This window comes from Hemitrygon akajei, chromosome 15 (assembly GCF_048418815.1).
Source record: "Hemitrygon akajei chromosome 15, sHemAka1.3, whole genome shotgun sequence".
Lineage (NCBI taxonomy): Eukaryota > Metazoa > Chordata > Chondrichthyes > Myliobatiformes > Dasyatidae > Hemitrygon > Hemitrygon akajei.
The window spans coordinates 29563845-29583231 of record NC_133138.1 but is presented as its reverse complement, the minus strand read 5'-3'; the positions used below and the strand labels follow the sequence as shown (position 1 = coordinate 29583231).

Genomic DNA, 19387 nt, shown 5'->3' with positions numbered 1-19387 from the left:
TGACCGCCAGTAACTCCCAGTTCCCTACGTCATAATTTCGTTCAGCAGGGGGACAGTTTATGAGAAAAGAAGCAACAGGGATGAAGTTTTTGGTCAGGGCCTGAATGTTGGGAGAGGACGGCTCCCACCCCAGATTCACCACAATGAATTGACAAGAGGGGTCTGGTTGGACCAGGATGGGAGCAGAGGTGAAACACCTCTTCAGCTGTGAGAAGGCAGCGTCCGCTTCAGAGACCCAGATAGGCTTTTTCCATTGAGAGTAGGAGAGATTCAAACCAGAGGACATGAGTTGAGACTTAAGGGGCAAAAGTTTAGGGGTAACACAAGAGGGAACTTCTATACTCAGAGAGTGGTAGCTGTGTAGAAAGAGCTTCCGGTAGAAGTGGCAGAGGCAGGTTCGATTTTGTCATTTAAAAAAAAAATTTGGATAGGTATATGGACAGGAAAGGAATGGAGGGTTATGGGTAGGTGGGACTAGGTGAGAGAAGCGTTCGGCATGGACTAGAATGGCCAAGATGGCCTGTTTCTGTGCTGTAATTGTTACATGGTTATAAGAGATAGTAAGAGATTTGAAAGTGGGAGGGGGAGGTGTGATCCAAAATGAGAGGACAGGAGGGGGAGGGATCAAGCTAAGAGCTGGAAAGTTCATTGGCAAAAGGGATACACAGCTGAAGAAGGGAAAGGATCATGGCACGGGAGGTCTAAGTAGAAAGTAAGGGGGAAGGGAGCACCGGAACGAGATGGAGAGCAAACAAAGAGTGATTGTGAGAGAGACAGAGAGAGTAAAAAGACTGAGAGAAAAGAAGGAAAAAAAGGATAAATAAATAAATATATTGATCAATCAATCAGTAAGGGATGGGTTAAGAATGGGAGTGAGGCGTAAACGGAAGTTAGAGAAATCAATGTTCATGCTATCAGGTTGGAGACTATCCAGACGGAATATAAGGTGTTGTTCCTCAAACCTGAGAGTGGCTACATCTTGACAGTGGAGGAGTCCATAGATAGACATATCAGAATGGGAATGAGACGTGGAATTAAAATGTGTGGCCACTGGGAGATCCTGCTTTCTCTGGTGAACAGAGCATAGGTGTTCAGCAAAACCATCTCCTGGTCTGCGTCAGGTCTCACCAGTATACAGAAGGCAGCACTGGAAGCACTGGACGCAGTGTATCACACCAGCAGACTCACAGGTGAAGTGTTGCCTCACTTGGAAGGACTGTCTGGGGCCCTGAATGGTGGTGAGGGCGGAACCTTGATGTTCAAGAGATGTTGAGGCCCTGGTTAAGAGCGAAAGAAGGTGTATAATAGGTGCAGGCAAGCAGTAATAAATGAGGTGCTTATGTAGTACTAGAAATGACAGAGAAAACTTAAGAAATAAATCAGGAAGGCTTAAAGAAAGCATAAGATTCCTCTAGTAGACAAGGTGAAGGAGAATCCGAAGGGATTCTACAGATTCTTCGGAACAAAATGTTTGCAACGGATGAAATTGGTCATCTGGAAATCCAGATTAGTAATCCATGTGTGCTGCCAAAACAGATGGGGGTGATCTTAAATGAATTCTTTGCATCTTGAGTGTGTCTACAAAAATGAGGCAAAGGTGCATCAACTCTCTTGACCCTGTGCAGGTTACAGAGGAGGAGTAGTTTGCTACCCTGAGATAGTCTCTCAATCTTCATCAGGTCTCAGCGATCTACAGGAGACCAGTCTTGCAAACTGTGTGACTCTCACATCCTACCTATATACATACCACCACATTTTGTCATCAATGTTTCACACATGAAATAAAATTCAAAGCAGGAACTTTTAATGACAACAGATTGTAGTAAGTTTGACTTTTATTGCAGGCAAATACAATATAAGCTGTTTCTAGATTCAGAATGACATATTACGCAGACAACAGAGAATTGAGTCTATGTTCAGAGACTTATCATTATTTGATGTGATAGCTGTATTGTACCGGCACTTGCCCTCTGATAGGAAATGGATTCTGGGTGGTGAGAATGGACACGGTGAGCTTCTGTGTTCTACAATCATATGAGTCTAATTCACAAACTACAGACTTATTATTTCATAAAACTTACAAAGTCTTTCAGATTAGAGGTATTCATGACAGATAGTGCCACTAATTGTTATATTATAGACATTGACTATGTTGAAGAAGCACATATTATCTATTTTTTAATTAGATGTAGGGCACAGTAAAAGGCAATATTGACCCAATAAGCTTGTGCTCCCCAATTACACCATGTGGTCAATTAACATATTAGACCCTATGTCACTGGATTATGGGAGGAAACCAGAGTAAACAGAGGAAACCCACGCAGTCACAGGGAGAATGTGCGTACTCCTTACAGACAGTAGCAGTATTGAACCTGGTTTGTTGCACTATAATGATGTTACACTTACCAAAATGCTACGATGCTACACTGAGTTATGGCCATAAAAGCTGAAAGAAATATAATGTGAATGATAAAGGAATGGGTAAATGGAAATTGCAACTAAATCTTGGTGTCTTTGTACATCAAATACAGAAAACAAGCACTGTGTTCAGGAGCAGTAAGCTATTAACAAGGCAAACAGTATATTGTTGGCACTGAATGCAAGAGGAATTAAATATTCAAGCAAGAATGCTTTGCTGCAGCTGTGCAGTAGTTGATGAAATGCTATACAGAGATTTGTGTGCAAATTTCATCTCTTGCAAAGTTCTCACTGTGAAGGAAGTGCAACAAATTTTGTCCAAAATGATGCTGTGCTCTCCAGTCTGCCTGTGTTTGAGATGCTTACAAAGGTACTTTCTGGAGTTTGGAAATTTATACAGTTCCCTGGAAAGAATATTCTTGCCAAGCACAGTTACCAGTACTGAGGTGAAAATTGCTTGCAATATTTTCTTTGAGGAATAAAGTTTTCTTGCCGCATGCAATAAATTGAGAGTAAAATCAGAAGTTCCAAAGTTTCCAGGCTGTATCAATCTGGATTCTGGAATTGGCAGATCTCTCTGGGGAATGGGCATGATGGGCCGAATAGACCCCTGCGGGCTGCAATGTTCATTCACGAATCTCAGATCAGTATCAGATTTCGAGGCCTGAAATGTGGCATCTTCCTGTGAAACATCTGTTGCTCTTCCTCTCACTTCATCTGAATTCTGTCTGCGATGAATCAGACATGAAACATGAAATATGCACTGAAAATGATTGATATAAATAAATTAAAGAGAAGTGTGAGTTTACAGAATAAGGAACAGATCTCCGCATGATCCAAACATCATTGGTGCAACATTAATGTGATATTGCCAACCATTAAAGTCTGTAAGGAATGGACCCATTTAACACTGTAAACCAACTCAACTTCCTGAGAGAAAATAGTGTGAAGATTTCCTATGATTATACTTACCAACTTGTAACTCTGATGCGACATTCCTCTCCCTCTGTGACCTCTGGCTCATCCCCTTCTGTTCCATCCCTGAGGCATGATCTGCTGGAATAGATTTTTATTCTTTAACTGATAGAATGTATATTCATGTCTTCAGTAAATTGTACTCTGTGATTCATCACACATCTGTCCCCTGATAAGACCTGACCATGTTTACATTACTAACCAACGAAGCAGATATGCTGTATTGGAAAATGTTCAGCATTCAAACTTTGAAGGATTTGAAGATTCAAAGTACATTTATTATTACTCACTGCTGTAGAGGAGGCCATACCGGGAGCATTGGAATCAATAGATGACCGGACTGACTTGCAGATGAAGTGTTGTCTCAACTAGAAGGGGTGTTTGTGGCCCAGAATGGGGGTGAGGAAGAAGGTGAAGCCAGGATGGTTTGTGGCCTTGATGTTGAATACTGCTTTCTTGTTGCAGGACTCCATAAGACTATAAGATATAGGAGCAGAAGTAGGCCATTCGGCCCATCAAAAATGCTCCGCCATTCAATAGTGGCTGATGTAATTCTTCCAGTCATCCCAACTCCCCTGCCTTCTCACCATACCCTTTCATGCCCTGGCTAGTCAAGATCCTATCTATCGCTGCCTTAAATGCACCCAATGACTTGGCCTCCACAGCCGCTCGTGGCAACAAATTCCTCAGATTTTCCACCCTCTGACTAAAGTAATTTCTGCGCATCTCTGTTTTAAATGGACGTCCTTCAATCCTGAAGTCATGTCCTCTTGTCCTAGATTCCCCTACCATGGGAAATGCTATGAGATCCCCCTCATTCTCCCGAACTCCAGGGAATACTGCTCAAGATCTGCCAGGCATTCCTCATACAGTAAACCTTCCATTTGTGGAGTCATTCTCATTAAACTTCTCTGAACCCTCTCCAATGTCAGTATATCACTTCTATAATAAGGAGCTCAAAACTGAACACAATACTCCAAGCGTGGTCTCATGAGTGCCTTATAGAGCTTCAACATCACATCCGTGCTCTTACAGTCTATACCTCTAGAAATGAATGTGAACATTGCATTTGCCTTCTTCACAACTGACTCAACCTGGAGGTTAACCTATAGGGTATCCTGCAAAAGGACTCCCAAGTCCCTTTGCATCTCTGCGTTTAGAATTCTCCATGCTCTGACTAATAGTTTGCCTGTTCATATCACCAGAGCTAAGCGTGGAGTTGAGTCCTCAACTGATCATTGAATGGTGTGGTCGGATCTATATCTACCGATCAAACCTTCACGCAGACTGAATGCTGCCAAACCACGCAAAAAGCTGAACTCCACCAAAGTGAAACACCGTGAGTGTGCTGAGATGCCCTGAAATCCTCTATGGAAACTGCTCTAAGCAAACCAGCTGAGAATCCACCAGACGATATTACGGAGCACTGGAATGCCTTTTAAAGAAACGGTCTACAGCGCTGCCCAGGACACCTTTGGGAAAGTCAAGCGCAAGCATCAGGACTGGTTTAATGAGAGCAACCAATCTGTCCAAGACCTTCTAAGAGCTAAGGCAGCTACACACCGGGCTCTTCTTCAACATTCAAACTCAAGTTCTAATAAATGTGTCTTTTTGAGTGCAAAATCAACTTTGCAGAGGCAGCTCAGAGCTGTGAAAGACCAGTGGTGGGCGAACAAGGCCAAGGAGTTACAAGCCTTCACTGACTGTAATGACTCAAGAAACTTCTATGAAGCAATCCAGGTTGTGTATGGTCCATCAAAACAAGGCACCTCACAACTCCTGAGCAAGGACAGTACATCCATCTTCAGTGAGCAACACCTACACCTCACACCTCACAGCTCCTGAGCAAGGACAGTACATCCATCTTCAGTGAGCAACACCTACACCTCACACCTCCTCACACCTCACAGCTCCTGAGCAAGGACAGTACATCCATCTTCACTGAGCAACACCTACACCTCACACCTGACAACTCCTGAGCAAGGACAGTACATCCATCTTCAGTGAGCAACACCTACACCTCACACCTCCTCACACCTCACACCTCCTCACACCTCACAGCTCCTGAGAAAGGACAGTACATCCATCTTCAGTGAGCAACACCTACACCTCACACCTCCTCACACCTCACAGCTCCTGAGCGAGGACAGTACATCCATCTTCAGTGAGCAACACCTACACCTCACACCTCCTCACACCTCACAGCTCCTGAGCAAGGACAGTACATCCATCTTCAGTGAGCAACACCTACACCTCACACCTCCTCACACCTCACAGCTCCTGAGAAAGGACAGTACATCCATCTTCAGTGAGCAACACCTACACCTCACACCTCCTCACACCTGACAATTCCTGAGCAAGGACAGTACATCCATCTTCACTGAGAAGTCAGAGCACATGAAAAGACGGCAAGAACACTTCCACAAGCTGCTGAACAGACCAGGACCCATCACCGATGAAGCACTGGGTACTTCACTGCACTGAACTGGTACACCTTCAACCCATACTGTTCGACTTAGATGCTCCCCCTACTCTTCACGAGGTCATCAAAGCCATCAAACAGATAAAACCCAATAAAGCACCAGACCCTAACAGGATCGCAGCCGAGATCTACCGATATGGCGGTAACACACTATCATCATGCCTGCACCAGCTATTCGCAAAGTTGTGGGGAGCTGCAGAACGGCCACAAGACTTCAAAGGCGTATCAGTCGTGACCATCTACAAAAACAAGGGAGACAAGACAGACTGCAACAATTACCGTGGCATCTCTATTCCGTCAGTTGTTGTAAAATACCTCGTAAAAATCATCCTTAGATGCTTGGTGTCCAACATCAGTGACAACATCCTTCCAGAAAGCCAGTGTGGTTTTCAAACAGGCTGCAGTACAATGGACATGATCTTCTCACTGAGGCATCTCCAAGAGAAATGTGTTGAGCAGCAGAGAAGTCTCTGTCACATTTGTTGATCCAAGGAAAGCGTTTGACACTGTTGGTAGAGATGGACTGTAGGAGGTCCTACCAAAATTCGGTTGCCCTCACGCCTAACCAACATCATCCGTCAGTTCCACAAAGGCATAGAAGGCTGCATCAACATGTGTGGTGAGTGGTCAGACCCATTTCCCATCCCCAACGGCATAAAACAGAGTTGTGTTTTGGCTCCTACTCTGTTTGGACTATTCTTTGTGGCTGTTCTTCAGGATGTCACATCAGAACTGAAGTCAGGGGTCTTCCTACAAACGAGGGTTGATGGCGGCTCCTCAACTTCACAAGACTGAGAGCAAAAACAAAAGTCAGGGACATTGTGGCACGTGAGCTACAGTTTGCTGATGACTGAGCACTGGTTGCCCATTCCCTCAAAGACTTACAGGAGATCACCAGTCGTTTTGCCAGTGCAGCCAAAAGCTTCAGGCTGACAATCAGACTGAAAAAGATGGAACTTTTGTACCAACCGGCTCCTGACTCAAGCTACGAAGAACCAACTGTCCTCATTGATGACACTCGTCTCGATGCTGTCAACAAGTTTTGCTGCCTGGACAGCATATTAACATCCTCAGCTTCTCTGAATGTAGAGATTGAGTCAAGAACCAGAAAAGCCTGCTTTGCCTTTGGTCAGCTGAAAGATCGAGTTTAGTCACAGAACATCAGGTTGGCAACCGTGTGCGAGACATACAGGGCCGTTGTCATATCAGCCTTGCTGTATGGATGTGAGACGTGGTGCCCATATCAGAGTCACTTACGCCAGCTTGACCAACCACAGCAGCGTCACTTACGTTCTCTGATGAAGATCACCTGCTGAGACAAGGTCTCCAATACCGAGGTCCTCTCTTGAGCTGGAATGCCAGCAGTTTCAACCTTGGTGATGTCTGCCCAACTGTGTCAGAATGCCTGACGGAAGACTTCCCAAGGACATCTTGTATGGCCAAATGTCCGATGGTACCTGAAAACGAGGAGGCCAGTGACCACAGTACAAGGATGTTCTGCACAGGAACCTCAAGAAAACTGACATTGCCCCATCAACATGGGAGGATCTGGCTCAAGATCGCTCACAGTGGAGGGACACCATCAGAAAAGGTGTGGACTCTGCTGAGAACAAGCTCATAGAGGCAACAAAGGAAAGGCACAGGAAGCGCCACAGCAGAGCTTCTGCCCCTGCTGCCCCTCCAGGCCTCACCTGCCAAGTATGTGGCAAACAGTGCCTGTCAAGGATTGGCCTGTATAGCCACTCCAGGATGCATGTATCAAACCTCACTAACTGACTGAAAGGAACCATCATCATCCCATGGGATGTATAGCCAGAGAGAGAGAGAGACAGAGAGAGTCCGCCCATTTATTTCTTCCACCAAAGTGCATAACCATACATTTTCCAACATTGTATTTCATTTATCACTTCTTTGTCCAGTCCCCTAAAATATCTAAGTCTCCCTGCAGTCTCTCTGTTTCCTCAACATTACCTGCTCCTCCACCTATCTTTAGCCACAGATCCATTAATCCCATTGTCCAAATCAGTGACTTACATCATAAAAAGCAGCGGTCCCAACACTGACCCCTGTGGAACTCACTGGTAACCAGCAACCAGCCAGAATAGGATCCCTTTATTCCCACTTTCTGCTTTCTGCCGATCAGCCAATAATTCACCCGTGCTGGTAACAAATGTGTTCATTGATGATGACAGCTTTGCCTGAGATGGACTGAGCTGTCTCCACCAGTTTTTTGAGTATTTTCTATTTCTGGGCATTCCTATTTTCATACCAGGCTGTGATACAAACTGTCAGGATACTTCCACCATCCAAGAAAAGAAAGGCACTGCCATGTTTACTTCATAATGGCACTTACATGTTGGTATCAGATCAGATCCTTTGATTTCATTGTTAATAAATCTAAAGTTACTTTCTTTTTTATTGACTTTTTTATGCATTTCTACTATTGCTACAACAAAAACCCAACTACAAAGTAAGAGATTAATACAGTGCAAGATAAACATACAGTAATCATATGGTTCAAAATAATGATGAAAAAGCATCCAAAATAAAGTCATGTAGAGTTAGTATCCACCCCCCCCCCCACAGAAAAAAAAAACTCCGGACCAACCATTACGAGATGTAGGAAATATAAATCGGAGCATTCAAACCCCCAAAACTGTAAATGAAAATAAGAACAAAAGATAATAATGCCTATCACCAAGGAAAAAGAGAGCTGAAAGTAAGGGACTGAAAAAAAAACCTAGTCTAAAGGGAAGTTATGAAAATATTCAAGAAAAGGTCCCCACACCTTATGAAACTTTATGTCCAAATTGAGAAGTGAGTAGTGATTTTTTTCAAGATCTAAACAGGACATAATATCGTTAAGCCATTGAGCATGAGTGGGTGGGGCAACATCTCTCCACCAAAGAAGAATTAAATGTCTAGCCAAAAGAGAAGCAAAAGATAACGTTCAGTGTTTAGCCGGACTCAAACGTATATTCCTCTCACCCAAGGCACCAAAAAGAGCAATCAGAGGGTTAGGTTCTAAGTGGCAATTAAGGATATGAGATAAGGTTAGAAAACTTCCCTCCTAAATTTCTCTAGACTAGGACAGGACCAGTATATATGAATAAGAGAAGCCTCGCCACTTTTAGACTTATCACAAACAGGACTGATGTTAGGGTAAAATCGGGACAATTTAGATTTGGACATGTGAGCCCTATGTAGAATCTTAAACTGTAAAAGACAGTGGCGAACACAAAGAGAAGTTGAAATAACTACTTGAGAATTAAGTCCCAAACCGCATCAGATAAAGAAACATTTAAGTCATGCTCCCAAGCCGTTCTAATATTATCAAAGTGGGGGGGGCGCCGTAAGGGCACTAATTTATCATGAATAAAAGATATTAAGCCACAGTGGATTAATAGAAAGAAACAAGTCCACAAACGTTTTTCTCAGGCATTGCAGGAAAGTTGGGTAATAAAGGATTTCTTTACCAATCATGAAATGTTTAATCGTGCATTGAATGTAAAAAAGATGATTATGCAAAATAGGACTAGAAAGCGAGAAACCACGAAGACCATTAAATTATCTAAACTGGGCCCATATTCTTAGAGTAGATCTAACAAGAGGATTAACAATTAGTCTAGGCAAGCGACTAGGGAGTACAGATCCAAGAAGTGCAGAAATAGAGAGATCCTTAGTAGAGTTCAACTCCATTGCCGCCCATTTAGGACAATCAGATTGGCTATGATAAAAGGACCAGAAGGTAAGACAGTGAATATTAGCTGCCCAGTAATACAGACGGAAGTTAGGTAGAGCCATGTCACTTTTTTTAGATTTTTGGAGGTAAGCTTTATTAAGTCTAGAACGCTTACCCTTCCATATATAGGACAAAATAATAGAGTCTAAGGAATCATAAAAGGTTTTAGAAATAAAAATTGGAATAGACTGAAATAAATATAAAAATTTAGGAAGGATATACATTTTAATAACATTAACATGACCTACCAGAGACATAGATAAGGGTGACCATTGTGACAAACTCTGTTTTGTAGAGTTCAAAAGATTGGCAGTTTTCATGAACAAGATCCTTGAAATTCCTTGTAACTGTAATACCAAGATAAGTAAATTGATTATTAACTACTTTAAAAGGGAGGTCACGAAATGCTAATGCTTGTGCTTTTTTATTAATTAGAAAAAGTTCACTCTTGTGTAGGTTGAGTTTATAGCAAGAAAACTGGCTGAGTTGATCAAGATGTGAAAAGATTGGGGTAAGGAAGTGGACGGATTTGAAAGAAAAAATAATAAATCATCAGCATAAGGAGAAACTTTATGCTCAACACCTCCCCTCCAGATCCCCGTCAGTTCAGGACAACTTCGAAGTGCAATTGCCTGTGGCTCTATAGCCAAATCAAAAAGGAAGGGACTTAAAGGGCATCCTTGACGGGTGCCATGTTTAAGGCTAAATGACTGGGATTGCTGATTGTTAGTCAGAACAGAGGCAGTAGGACATAGGTATAACAATTTGATCCAAGAAATAAAACTTTGACCGAAATCAAATTTTCCTAAAACCGCAAAAAGGTAATTCCACTCTCCACGATCAAACATCGCATCTAAGCAACGTATTACAAAGATTCGAAAGGAGAATGGGGATATATTTTTATATTTATTTCAATCTATTCCAATTTTTATTTCTAAAACCTTTTATGATTCCTCAGACTCTATTATTTTGTCCTATCTATGGAAGGGTAAACGTTCTAGACTTAATAAAGCTTACCTCCAAAAATCTAAAAAAGAAGGTGGCATAGCTCTACCTAACTTCCGTCTGCATTACTGGGCAGCCAATATTCGCTATCTTACCTTCTGGTCCTTTTTTCATAGCCAGTCTGATTGCCCTAAATCCGCATCAAGAGAAATAACGCATTCAGGAGTCCCAATTGAAGGAGATTATAAAATATTGAATAAACACCGTATATTAAAAAAGGGAAGACGATTTTTAATAAAACCAGTTTGGTCATCGGAAATAATAGAGGGTATAACGTTTTCCAATCTGTGGGCCAAAACTTTGGCCAAAATTTTGACATCAACATTTAATCACTGGTAATCACAGGAGTGAACAAATGAAATAAGTTGGTTATCTACTAAAAAATAATCAATTCTAGTGAAAGTATGATGGACATGTGAAAAAAAGGAATAATCTCTCTCAGTAGGATGAAGAAAACACCATACATCAGAGATACCATAATTAGAAAGAAAAGAATGAATAGCTAAAGCAGATTTAGTAGGTAATCTAGGAACAGAGGATGATCAATCCAAAGCTGGATCTAACCAGCAATTAAAGTCACCACTCAGTATAAGAGAATATAGTTTCAGATGTGGTAATAAGGAAAAAAATGTTTGAAAAAGTTCACATCATCAAAATTGGGAGCATACAAGTTAGCTAATACTAGTTTAGTGCTATATAATTTGCCAGAAACAATAATAAAATGGCCATTTGTATCGGATATCTTACTGTGGAGTTCAAAAGGAACTTTTGGATTGATAAGGATAGAAACCCCCCCTGGCTTTGGCCAGGAAGGAGGAATGAAAATGTTGACCCACCCACATTGACATAAAACGAGAGTTATCGAAACTACGAATATGAGTTTCTTGTAGGAAGGCAATGTCAGCTTTAAGTTGCTTAAGATAGGAGAAGACCTTCCTTCTTTTAACAGGATGATTCAATGCCTTTACATCCCAGCTTACAAATTTCAATGGGCTAACCATTATCAATTGTTAAAACATAAAAGGTAGTAGGCATATATAAAGTCCAACATTCAAATAACAGTTTGGGAGCAAAAATATACATATAAATTAATCATATCAGGACAAAAAATGTCCCGAGTAACAAGGAAAAGCAAAAGAAGCATTGGATAGTGTTGGTACTGGAGAACCCACCCCACCCTCGCAACTCAAAACTAGATGGCTACCCAAGAAAGCAGCTAGCCCTACAAGTAAAAAGAGACCCCAAAAACCAGCTTCCAGATTCGTAACATTGACATAGGCTCCATTTAAATAATATAGCAACTAGCTAATTTATGCACTGCAAATCAAGATTACAAATAGAAAGAAACTATATCATAAAAAACTTAATACGAAAGAATAATTGAGAAATAATCTATCTGTGAGAAAATATAAAAAAACGAGAGAGAAAAAAAGTAAATTTGAGAAAAAAAGGGAAAAAAAAGAAAAGAGAAATTTTATATATATATATATAAAAAGTACTTATCCGCCGTTTAAAAAAAAAACAAATCTAATAGAATAAATGGGCAGGGAGACCTTCAATAAAACTCTAAGCCTCCCAAATCGACTGAAACAATTTGTGGTGCTCAGTAGTTAAAGTTACTCAAAAGTAAACTAAATTACGCAAATAAAATCTGAGTCCACAAGATGGCTTTTTAAAAAAAATGGAAGTACTTATTGGCCATTTTAGAAAGTCACACCAAGTCTAGAGAGAAACCAACTAAAGCCATTAATGGTTCTTAGTAGTTAAGGATATTCAAAAGTGGACTAGATCACTCAAATAAAATCTGAGTCTGCAAAAATACTTTTATTTTAGAAAGTACTTATCGGCCATTTTAGAAAGTCAAACCGAGTCCAAAGAAGTCGAAACGGCTGGGAGATCTTCTGTGAACTTCTGGGCCTCCTTGACTGACTTAAACCATTTATAGTCCCCAGTAGAAAGAGTAATTCGGACATCAGTGGGATTAAGGAGGGAAGGCTTGAGTCCACGATTAAAGAACTCTTTCCGAACACCTTTGAACTCAGCGCACATCTTCAAAACCTGAGGGGCGTAGTCTTCAACGATGCAAATGGTATTACCTCGGTAATCCAAATTACCTCTGCAGCGTGCCTCCATGATCAGATGGTTTTTCAGCTGGTATCGATGAAAACAGAGAATAATTGGACGTGATCTAGAACCCAAAACAGCTTGAGGAACAAATATCCTGTGGGCTCTCTCTAACTCAGGTGGGGTCGGAAGAATTTCTTTCCCGAAAATCTCACAAAGTAAAGAAGAGAAAAATTCAATGTGAGAGCCCGTTTCGATGGCCTCTGGCAAACTGAGAATTCATAGATTATAACGTCTGCTCTGAATTTCAAGATCCATAATTTTGAGAGAAAGTTTGCTGTTTTACTCCATCAAGTTGGAACAGACAGCTTCCAGCTGCTGAACACGACGTTTTAAATCTTCGGAAGTTAAGTTGATGCGAGATAAATGTTCAGCATGTTCATCCACTCTAGCATTAATCTGATCCAATGTTGACTCCAACTGACTGATAGAAGCTCTAAATTCAGTCTTAGAATCAGTTAGAATTTCTTGTTGATGCTGTTCCAGGACAGAGAGAATCTCGGCAGACAGAGACGTGGAGGCTTCTTTTTTCCCAGATTTAGGAATCTTTGTAGCCATTGTGAGATAGGCGTATTCGCAGGCAGATGAGAAAGACAAAAAAATTAACAAACTGAAATAAAAGAAGGGAGATACATAGTGCGGAGGTAAGAAATGTAACGGAGCGAAAGTTTAAAGCGACTAAACAATCTCCATCTTACCGGAAGTCCCCACTGATTCTTTCCACAACCAATCATCTAATGAGGGCGGGCTCGTTGGTCTCCAGCTTCTCCCTCCAGCAGGAATGAGGTACTGAAGCAGATGATAAGTCGTGATTGTTTTGAAGGGTGCAACAGGCCAGAAGGGCCAATGAAACAGCTATTGCGGCTGTTTTCTGTAATCTGACGGGAGCCAGGAGCAATGTCAGTAAGATTTTAAAGTTCAAAGTAAATTTACGAACCAAGGAGGTATACAGTATTCCATCATATACTACCCAAGATTCATTCTCTTGCAGGTATTCACGACAAAATTAAGAAAAAACTTACTCTGTTTTTCCTCGTCAAACTGTAGATGAGTCCAAGACCAACGACCAGTTTAACAAACAGGTATCCAGAAATTGTGGTGATCCAACGGTCCGGAAGTGATCTCACTGTAAAGGAGAAAGTAAAGGAGAACAATTCTACATCACATTTAATGCCCAAGTAGTTCTGTCAGACATTCAGCAGAAGACATGATTGCAAAAACAGTCTGCAATAAAATAATGACAAATATTCATGGTTGGACACTTTGAGAATTACTTTTAATTATTTATGATTTTGTGTTTTATGATTTTTATCTGATCTTTGTGGATGCAGCAACTGTAACAAGATCAAGATGACTGGAAGAAATAGACTTCTGTTCATCATAATATTGATCATTTTCAAAGTGTATTCTGCTCTAGAAGTTTCAATGCAAATATCAACATAAACATTTGGACTGTTTTAAGTAGCACGATGTTTCAAGAAGTAGTACAATTGTTTTACCGGTATTTTCACAATCCAGGTTTACCCACTTCATTCCGCATGTCAGGTGTGCGACAACTATCATGAACAGCTTTAGACCAGTTGTCTCTGAAAGGATGTGCTGGCATTAGGGAGGGTCCAGGTCCAGGTCCAGGTCTCACAAGAATGATCCCGGAATGAAATGCTTAATGGATGAGGAAAAGGTGACATCTCTGTGCCATTCTTGCCAGAGTTTCAAAGAACAAGAGGGGAACTCATTAAGATCTACTGAATATTGAATTCCTCAGACAGAGTGAACATGGAGTAGATATTTGCAACAGTGGGAGAGACTAGAGCTAGAAAGCAGAGCCTCAGAATAGAAGGGCACCTCTTTAGAACAATTTGAAGAGAAATTTATTTTGCCAGATGATGGTGAATCTGAGGATTTCATTGCCACAGATGTCTACGGAGGCATCAAAGTTTAAGGGCCGGAAGCAGGGTAAGGGGTTTGAGAGGGATCACATCTCAGCCAATGTTGAATGGCAGTGCAGACTCAAATGGCCAAGTGGCCCATTTCTGCTCCAATGTCTTATGGTCTTATACACAGACTCCTTTGCTCAGACACAAGAAAGCAAACCATGGTGAGTTACAGTGCTGAGCAGGAAATTTCTGATTTTCTGCACATGGTCTAAAACCCTCTGTACCCTACCTTTCACGTGTCTGTCCGGTTGCCTCTTCAACAATGTTGCTACCAAATCTCCATCAGCGGATTCCAGGCAAATTCCTCTCTGTGACCATGAACTTTCCACCCAACTCACTTTGAACATTATTTTAGTGAGCTCCAGCCTATCAGCCCCCCACCCTTTAAACCCGGCCTTGATGAACAGCACCCCATAAATCTAACCCTCGTCTCGATGCACAGCACCCCACCTATTTAACCCAAGCCCAATCTCAGGGCAATTTACAATGACCAATAAACCTATTAACCAATATGTCTGGATAGTGGATGAAAATACATCACTCAGGAAACCCATGTGGTCACGGGGAGCACGTATAAACTCCTTCTGTTGGTGCTGGAATTGAATTCCACACTGAGGCTCTGAGTAGTAATACGGTTACACTACCTACCACACCATCAGTATCTGTAATATCTATCCTGGAAAAAAATCTATGACTGTCTGTGATTCTCATAATATTTATACATTTCTATCAGTTCATCCTAGAAGCTCAGGGATTTTGCACCCCTCCCTCCTCCCCTTTCCCCCCAACACCTCAGGAACTCTGACATGTCTATGCTCCCCTCAGACTCATTTGGTGGTTTCAGGAGCCAAGTTGTCTATAAACCCATATACCTTTGTGCTCAAAATGCTAGAAGGGTCTATTCTGCACTGTGTCACAATAAATAAATACAAGTATTTATGACACCATATCTGGAGTATTGTGAGGAGTGGAGTTCCCACTAACTGACCAAAAGGAGCCATCATCATCCTATGGGATGGATTGCAAAAGAGAGAGAGATTGTGGGGAGTATTGATCTCATTAATTTTCACGGGGCTGATATCTGGATACCTAGTTTGCATCAATGAGGAAAGACTGGGTAGGTTAGACATGTATCCACTAGAGTTTAGAAGATAGGGTGGTGATGAATTGATGACATAGGACATGCAGAATGACACAGATGAAGAAGTGGGTAATTTATTTGGAGTCAATACAATATGTTATGTTTTCTCAGAACACATAGGGTTTGAATTAATGGAATTTTCTGGGATGCCTGGAAGAATATGGAACATATTGAAACAGACGTATGGGAGAATATAACAGTGGTAATAAAACTGATTCTGATTCTGAATCGTTAACTTGGATTGGTTAAGAGATGTTCCACATCTCTCACAACAGGAAGGAAGTCATTTAATCCCATGAATGTGTGGCATCTCTCAGTGCAATCTCATTCCACACTTATTCCCCAGTACCCGATCCTACCTCACCTGCCCACAAGCATGTCCTGACAATACTCCCAACAGTCATCAATAAAAATTGTCACTTCCAGAGGCAAATCAGCCTGATGTCTCACATACCATTGTGATGCTGAAAGCCCTCACAGTCACAGGGAGAGCTATAGGACTGATCCACAGCATGGAACTAAAATGTCACTGCTGCAGAAAGAATGCAGCCTCATTGTGAAATTCAGTACACGGAAAAACTTGAGATGCTTACCTCTGAATTCCAGATTATATGGTACTGAAAGTTGGAGTGTTTTCTGATCAAAAACTCCACATGTCCATTTCCCTCTGCCTCTGTCAGCTTTCTGTATGACCAGACTCAGTGATTTCTCTTCCCCACTCAGTGTCTTTTCTCCAACAGTCTCACCGTCTCCATTGATCCAAACCAGTCTGGTTGATGCAGGGACGTCAGACACAGAGCAGTTCAGGGTAACGGTGTCTCCCTCAGTCACTGTATCAGACGGTTCAGCTGTGACTGTGGAAACAAGAAAAACATTACTGGTCTCTTTAAAAACAGGACCGACATTTTGCACAAAAGAAAAATGCAGTGATTTTGGGAAATCTGTTATCACACATTCTGTCTCCTACCTTTAACTGTGCTTAGTCTGATAGTCATAAATGTAATAGTTTCCAGAGTACAGGTGTATTCTCCTGCATCCTCAAACACCACAGGAAAAACCCTCATACTGAAATTCCAGCCGTTAAAAGGTGTCTTTGTGAGCATCAGTCGATTCACAAAGTGACTCTCACTGACATTCATGGGCTGAGATTTAAATGCTGTTGCAATTGTTTTCCTTGAACTTTGATGAAGATGTGACAGCCAAGTCCAGGCAGCATTGTTGTAATGTTCAGTATTGCTGTAACACATGAGGTGAAATTCACTGTGATCCATAACTGAGCGATACAGTGTGTAATGTTTATTATATGGACCTGCATGAAAGAGAGGAGAACTCATTAAAATGTTATAATGCCATTCGGGAGTGAGTGATGAGAAGCTGCCATCAAACCATCAGACATAGGAGCAATGTTAGGCCATTCAGCCCATCGAGTCTGCTCTGTTATTACAGCATGGCTGATTTATTATCCATCTCAACTCCATTCTTCTGCCTTCTCCTGTTAACCTTGGATGCCCTGACTAACTGTGAACCCATCAGTCACCACTTTAAATTAACTTTACAGATTCCTCACCCTCTGGCTAAGGATTCATCACACTCTTCATCTCTAAATGGATGACCTTCTATTCTGAGCTGTGCTCTCTGATATTAGACACTCCCACTATTAGAAACATCCTCTCTGCATCCACTTTGTTCAGCCCTTACAAACTTCAATAGTCTTCAATGAGACCTCCCTCATTGTTCTAAACTTCAGAGAGGAAAGGCCTCGAGCCATCAGGTATGCCTCATTCTTAACCCTTTCATTCCCAGAGTCATTCTCATGACACTCTTCTGGACACTCTTCGAACCCAGAACATCCTTTCTGAGATAAGAAGCCCAAAGCTGCTCACCATTCTCCAAATCCAGTCTGAATAATGTTTTATAAAGCCTTGACATACTTGTATTTATACTCCTTTCAAAATGATTACTAACATTGCATTTATCTTCCTTACCACTTAATCAACCTGAAAGCTAACCTTTAGGGAATCCTGCACAAGGAATATTGAGCCTCTTTTTACTTATGATTTTTGAATTTTCTCCCTACTTAGAAAATAGCCCATTCTCCAAATTTGTTTAAGTCACATATTCAGCTGCAGTTTCTGAATGGACCTCACGTGCTTTCAACATCTCATTAGTCCACACATGGGATTTGATTCCTGCAGCAGCTGAGTCTGCCGCGAAAGCTGGATTCACATCAAATATGATAAAGCCTTGGTGGGAAGGGTCACTGAAAGAGAGAATGGTTTGCTGTTCAGTGTTGCTCTGTGAACCGGGACCCAGTGCTGAGTGTATGTAGGAAGTACTGGTGGATGTCATGTGGACTCCTCCTTCTCTGTAACACTTTGATATGAGTAACACTTTAATATCCACCACTGCAGCTGAACAATTACAGTACCTAATCATGATTAAGATTGGTTTTAGTCTCAGGGTTGGAGAATATAGTGCTGACATATTGATTGACCTGCTGGAATGAACTGTATAATCCCATCAAAACTACTGAAGTGAGAATGCTGTACTTGGACTACAGTTTGGTATTCAATACCATAATTCCCTCAAGACTTGACAAGAAGCTCAGAGATCTTGGCCTTCACTTTGCCTTGTGTAACTGGATCCTGGACTTCCTGTCAGATCGCCAGCAGGTGGTAAGAGTGGACTCTCTCACCTCTGCCACTCTGAGCCACAAAACGAGTGCCCCTCAAGGCTGTGTCCTAAGCCCCTTCCTTTACTCTCTGTATACCCATGACTGTATTACTGTTGATTAATCTGCTAATTAAATTTGCTGATGACACTACACTGAGTGGGTGTAATCTCAAATAATAACGAAGCAGCCTACAGAGAAGTCGTCACCCTGACACAGTGGTGTCAAGAAAATGACCTCTCCCTCAATGTCGCAGAAACAAAGGAGCTGGTTGTGAACTACAGGAGGAATGGAGACAGGCTAACCCCTATTGATATCAACAGATTTGGGCTTGAGAGGGGGAATAGCTTTAAGTTCCTGGACATAAACATCACCGAGGATCTCACATGTTCTGTACAAACTGGCTGTTTGGTGAAAAACACATAACAGCAAATCCTAAGAACTTCCTATAGGGGCACAATTGAGAGCGCCCTGACTGGCTGCATCACTGCCTGGTACAGGAACAGTACTTCCCACAATCGTAGGACTCTGCAGAGAGTGGTGTGGTCAGCCCAGCACATCTGTAGATGTGAACTTCCACCTATTGAGGACATTCACAAAAATAGACATGTAAAAGGGCCTGAATGACTATTGAGGACTCACGTCACCCCAACCACCAACAGTTCAGGCTGCTACCATCCAGGAAATAGTACCACAGTATAAAAGCCAGAACCAACAGTCTCTGGGACAGCTTCTTCCAAAAGGCGATCGGAATGTCTAATTCATGCTGATACAATTCTATTTCAATGTTTTATTGACTGCTCTGTTGTATTATAAATTACTATAAATTGCACATTGTACATTTAGACAGAAACGTAACGTAAAGACTTTAACTCATCAAGTTCATGAAGGA

The 19387-nt window shown here is 41.6% G+C and overlaps 1 protein-coding gene across 2 annotated transcripts in view; it reads right to left on the bottom strand.

The window, feature by feature from the left end:
• Nucleotides 1–1832: 1832 nt before the first annotated feature.
• The window catches only part of LOC140739577 (uncharacterized), a 28092-nt gene continuing 10537 nt past the window's right edge, over nucleotides 1833–19387 (bottom strand). The window contains exons 4-8 of one of the 2 annotated variants that reach the window (XM_073067973.1): nucleotides 16792–17133; nucleotides 16418–16678; nucleotides 13769–13872; nucleotides 3391–3471; nucleotides 1833–3181 (exon numbers count right to left, since the gene is read on the bottom strand). In XM_073067973.1, coding sequence (XP_072924074.1) covers nucleotides 3439–3471; nucleotides 13769–13872; nucleotides 16418–16678; nucleotides 16792–17133 — 740 coding nt within the window. In that variant the 3' untranslated portion in view covers nucleotides 1833–3181; nucleotides 3391–3438. Of the gene's footprint in view, nucleotides 3182–3390; nucleotides 3475–13768; nucleotides 13873–16417; nucleotides 16679–16791; nucleotides 17134–19387 lie in introns of both variants that reach the window. The other variant, XM_073067972.1, reaches the window with a different exon arrangement.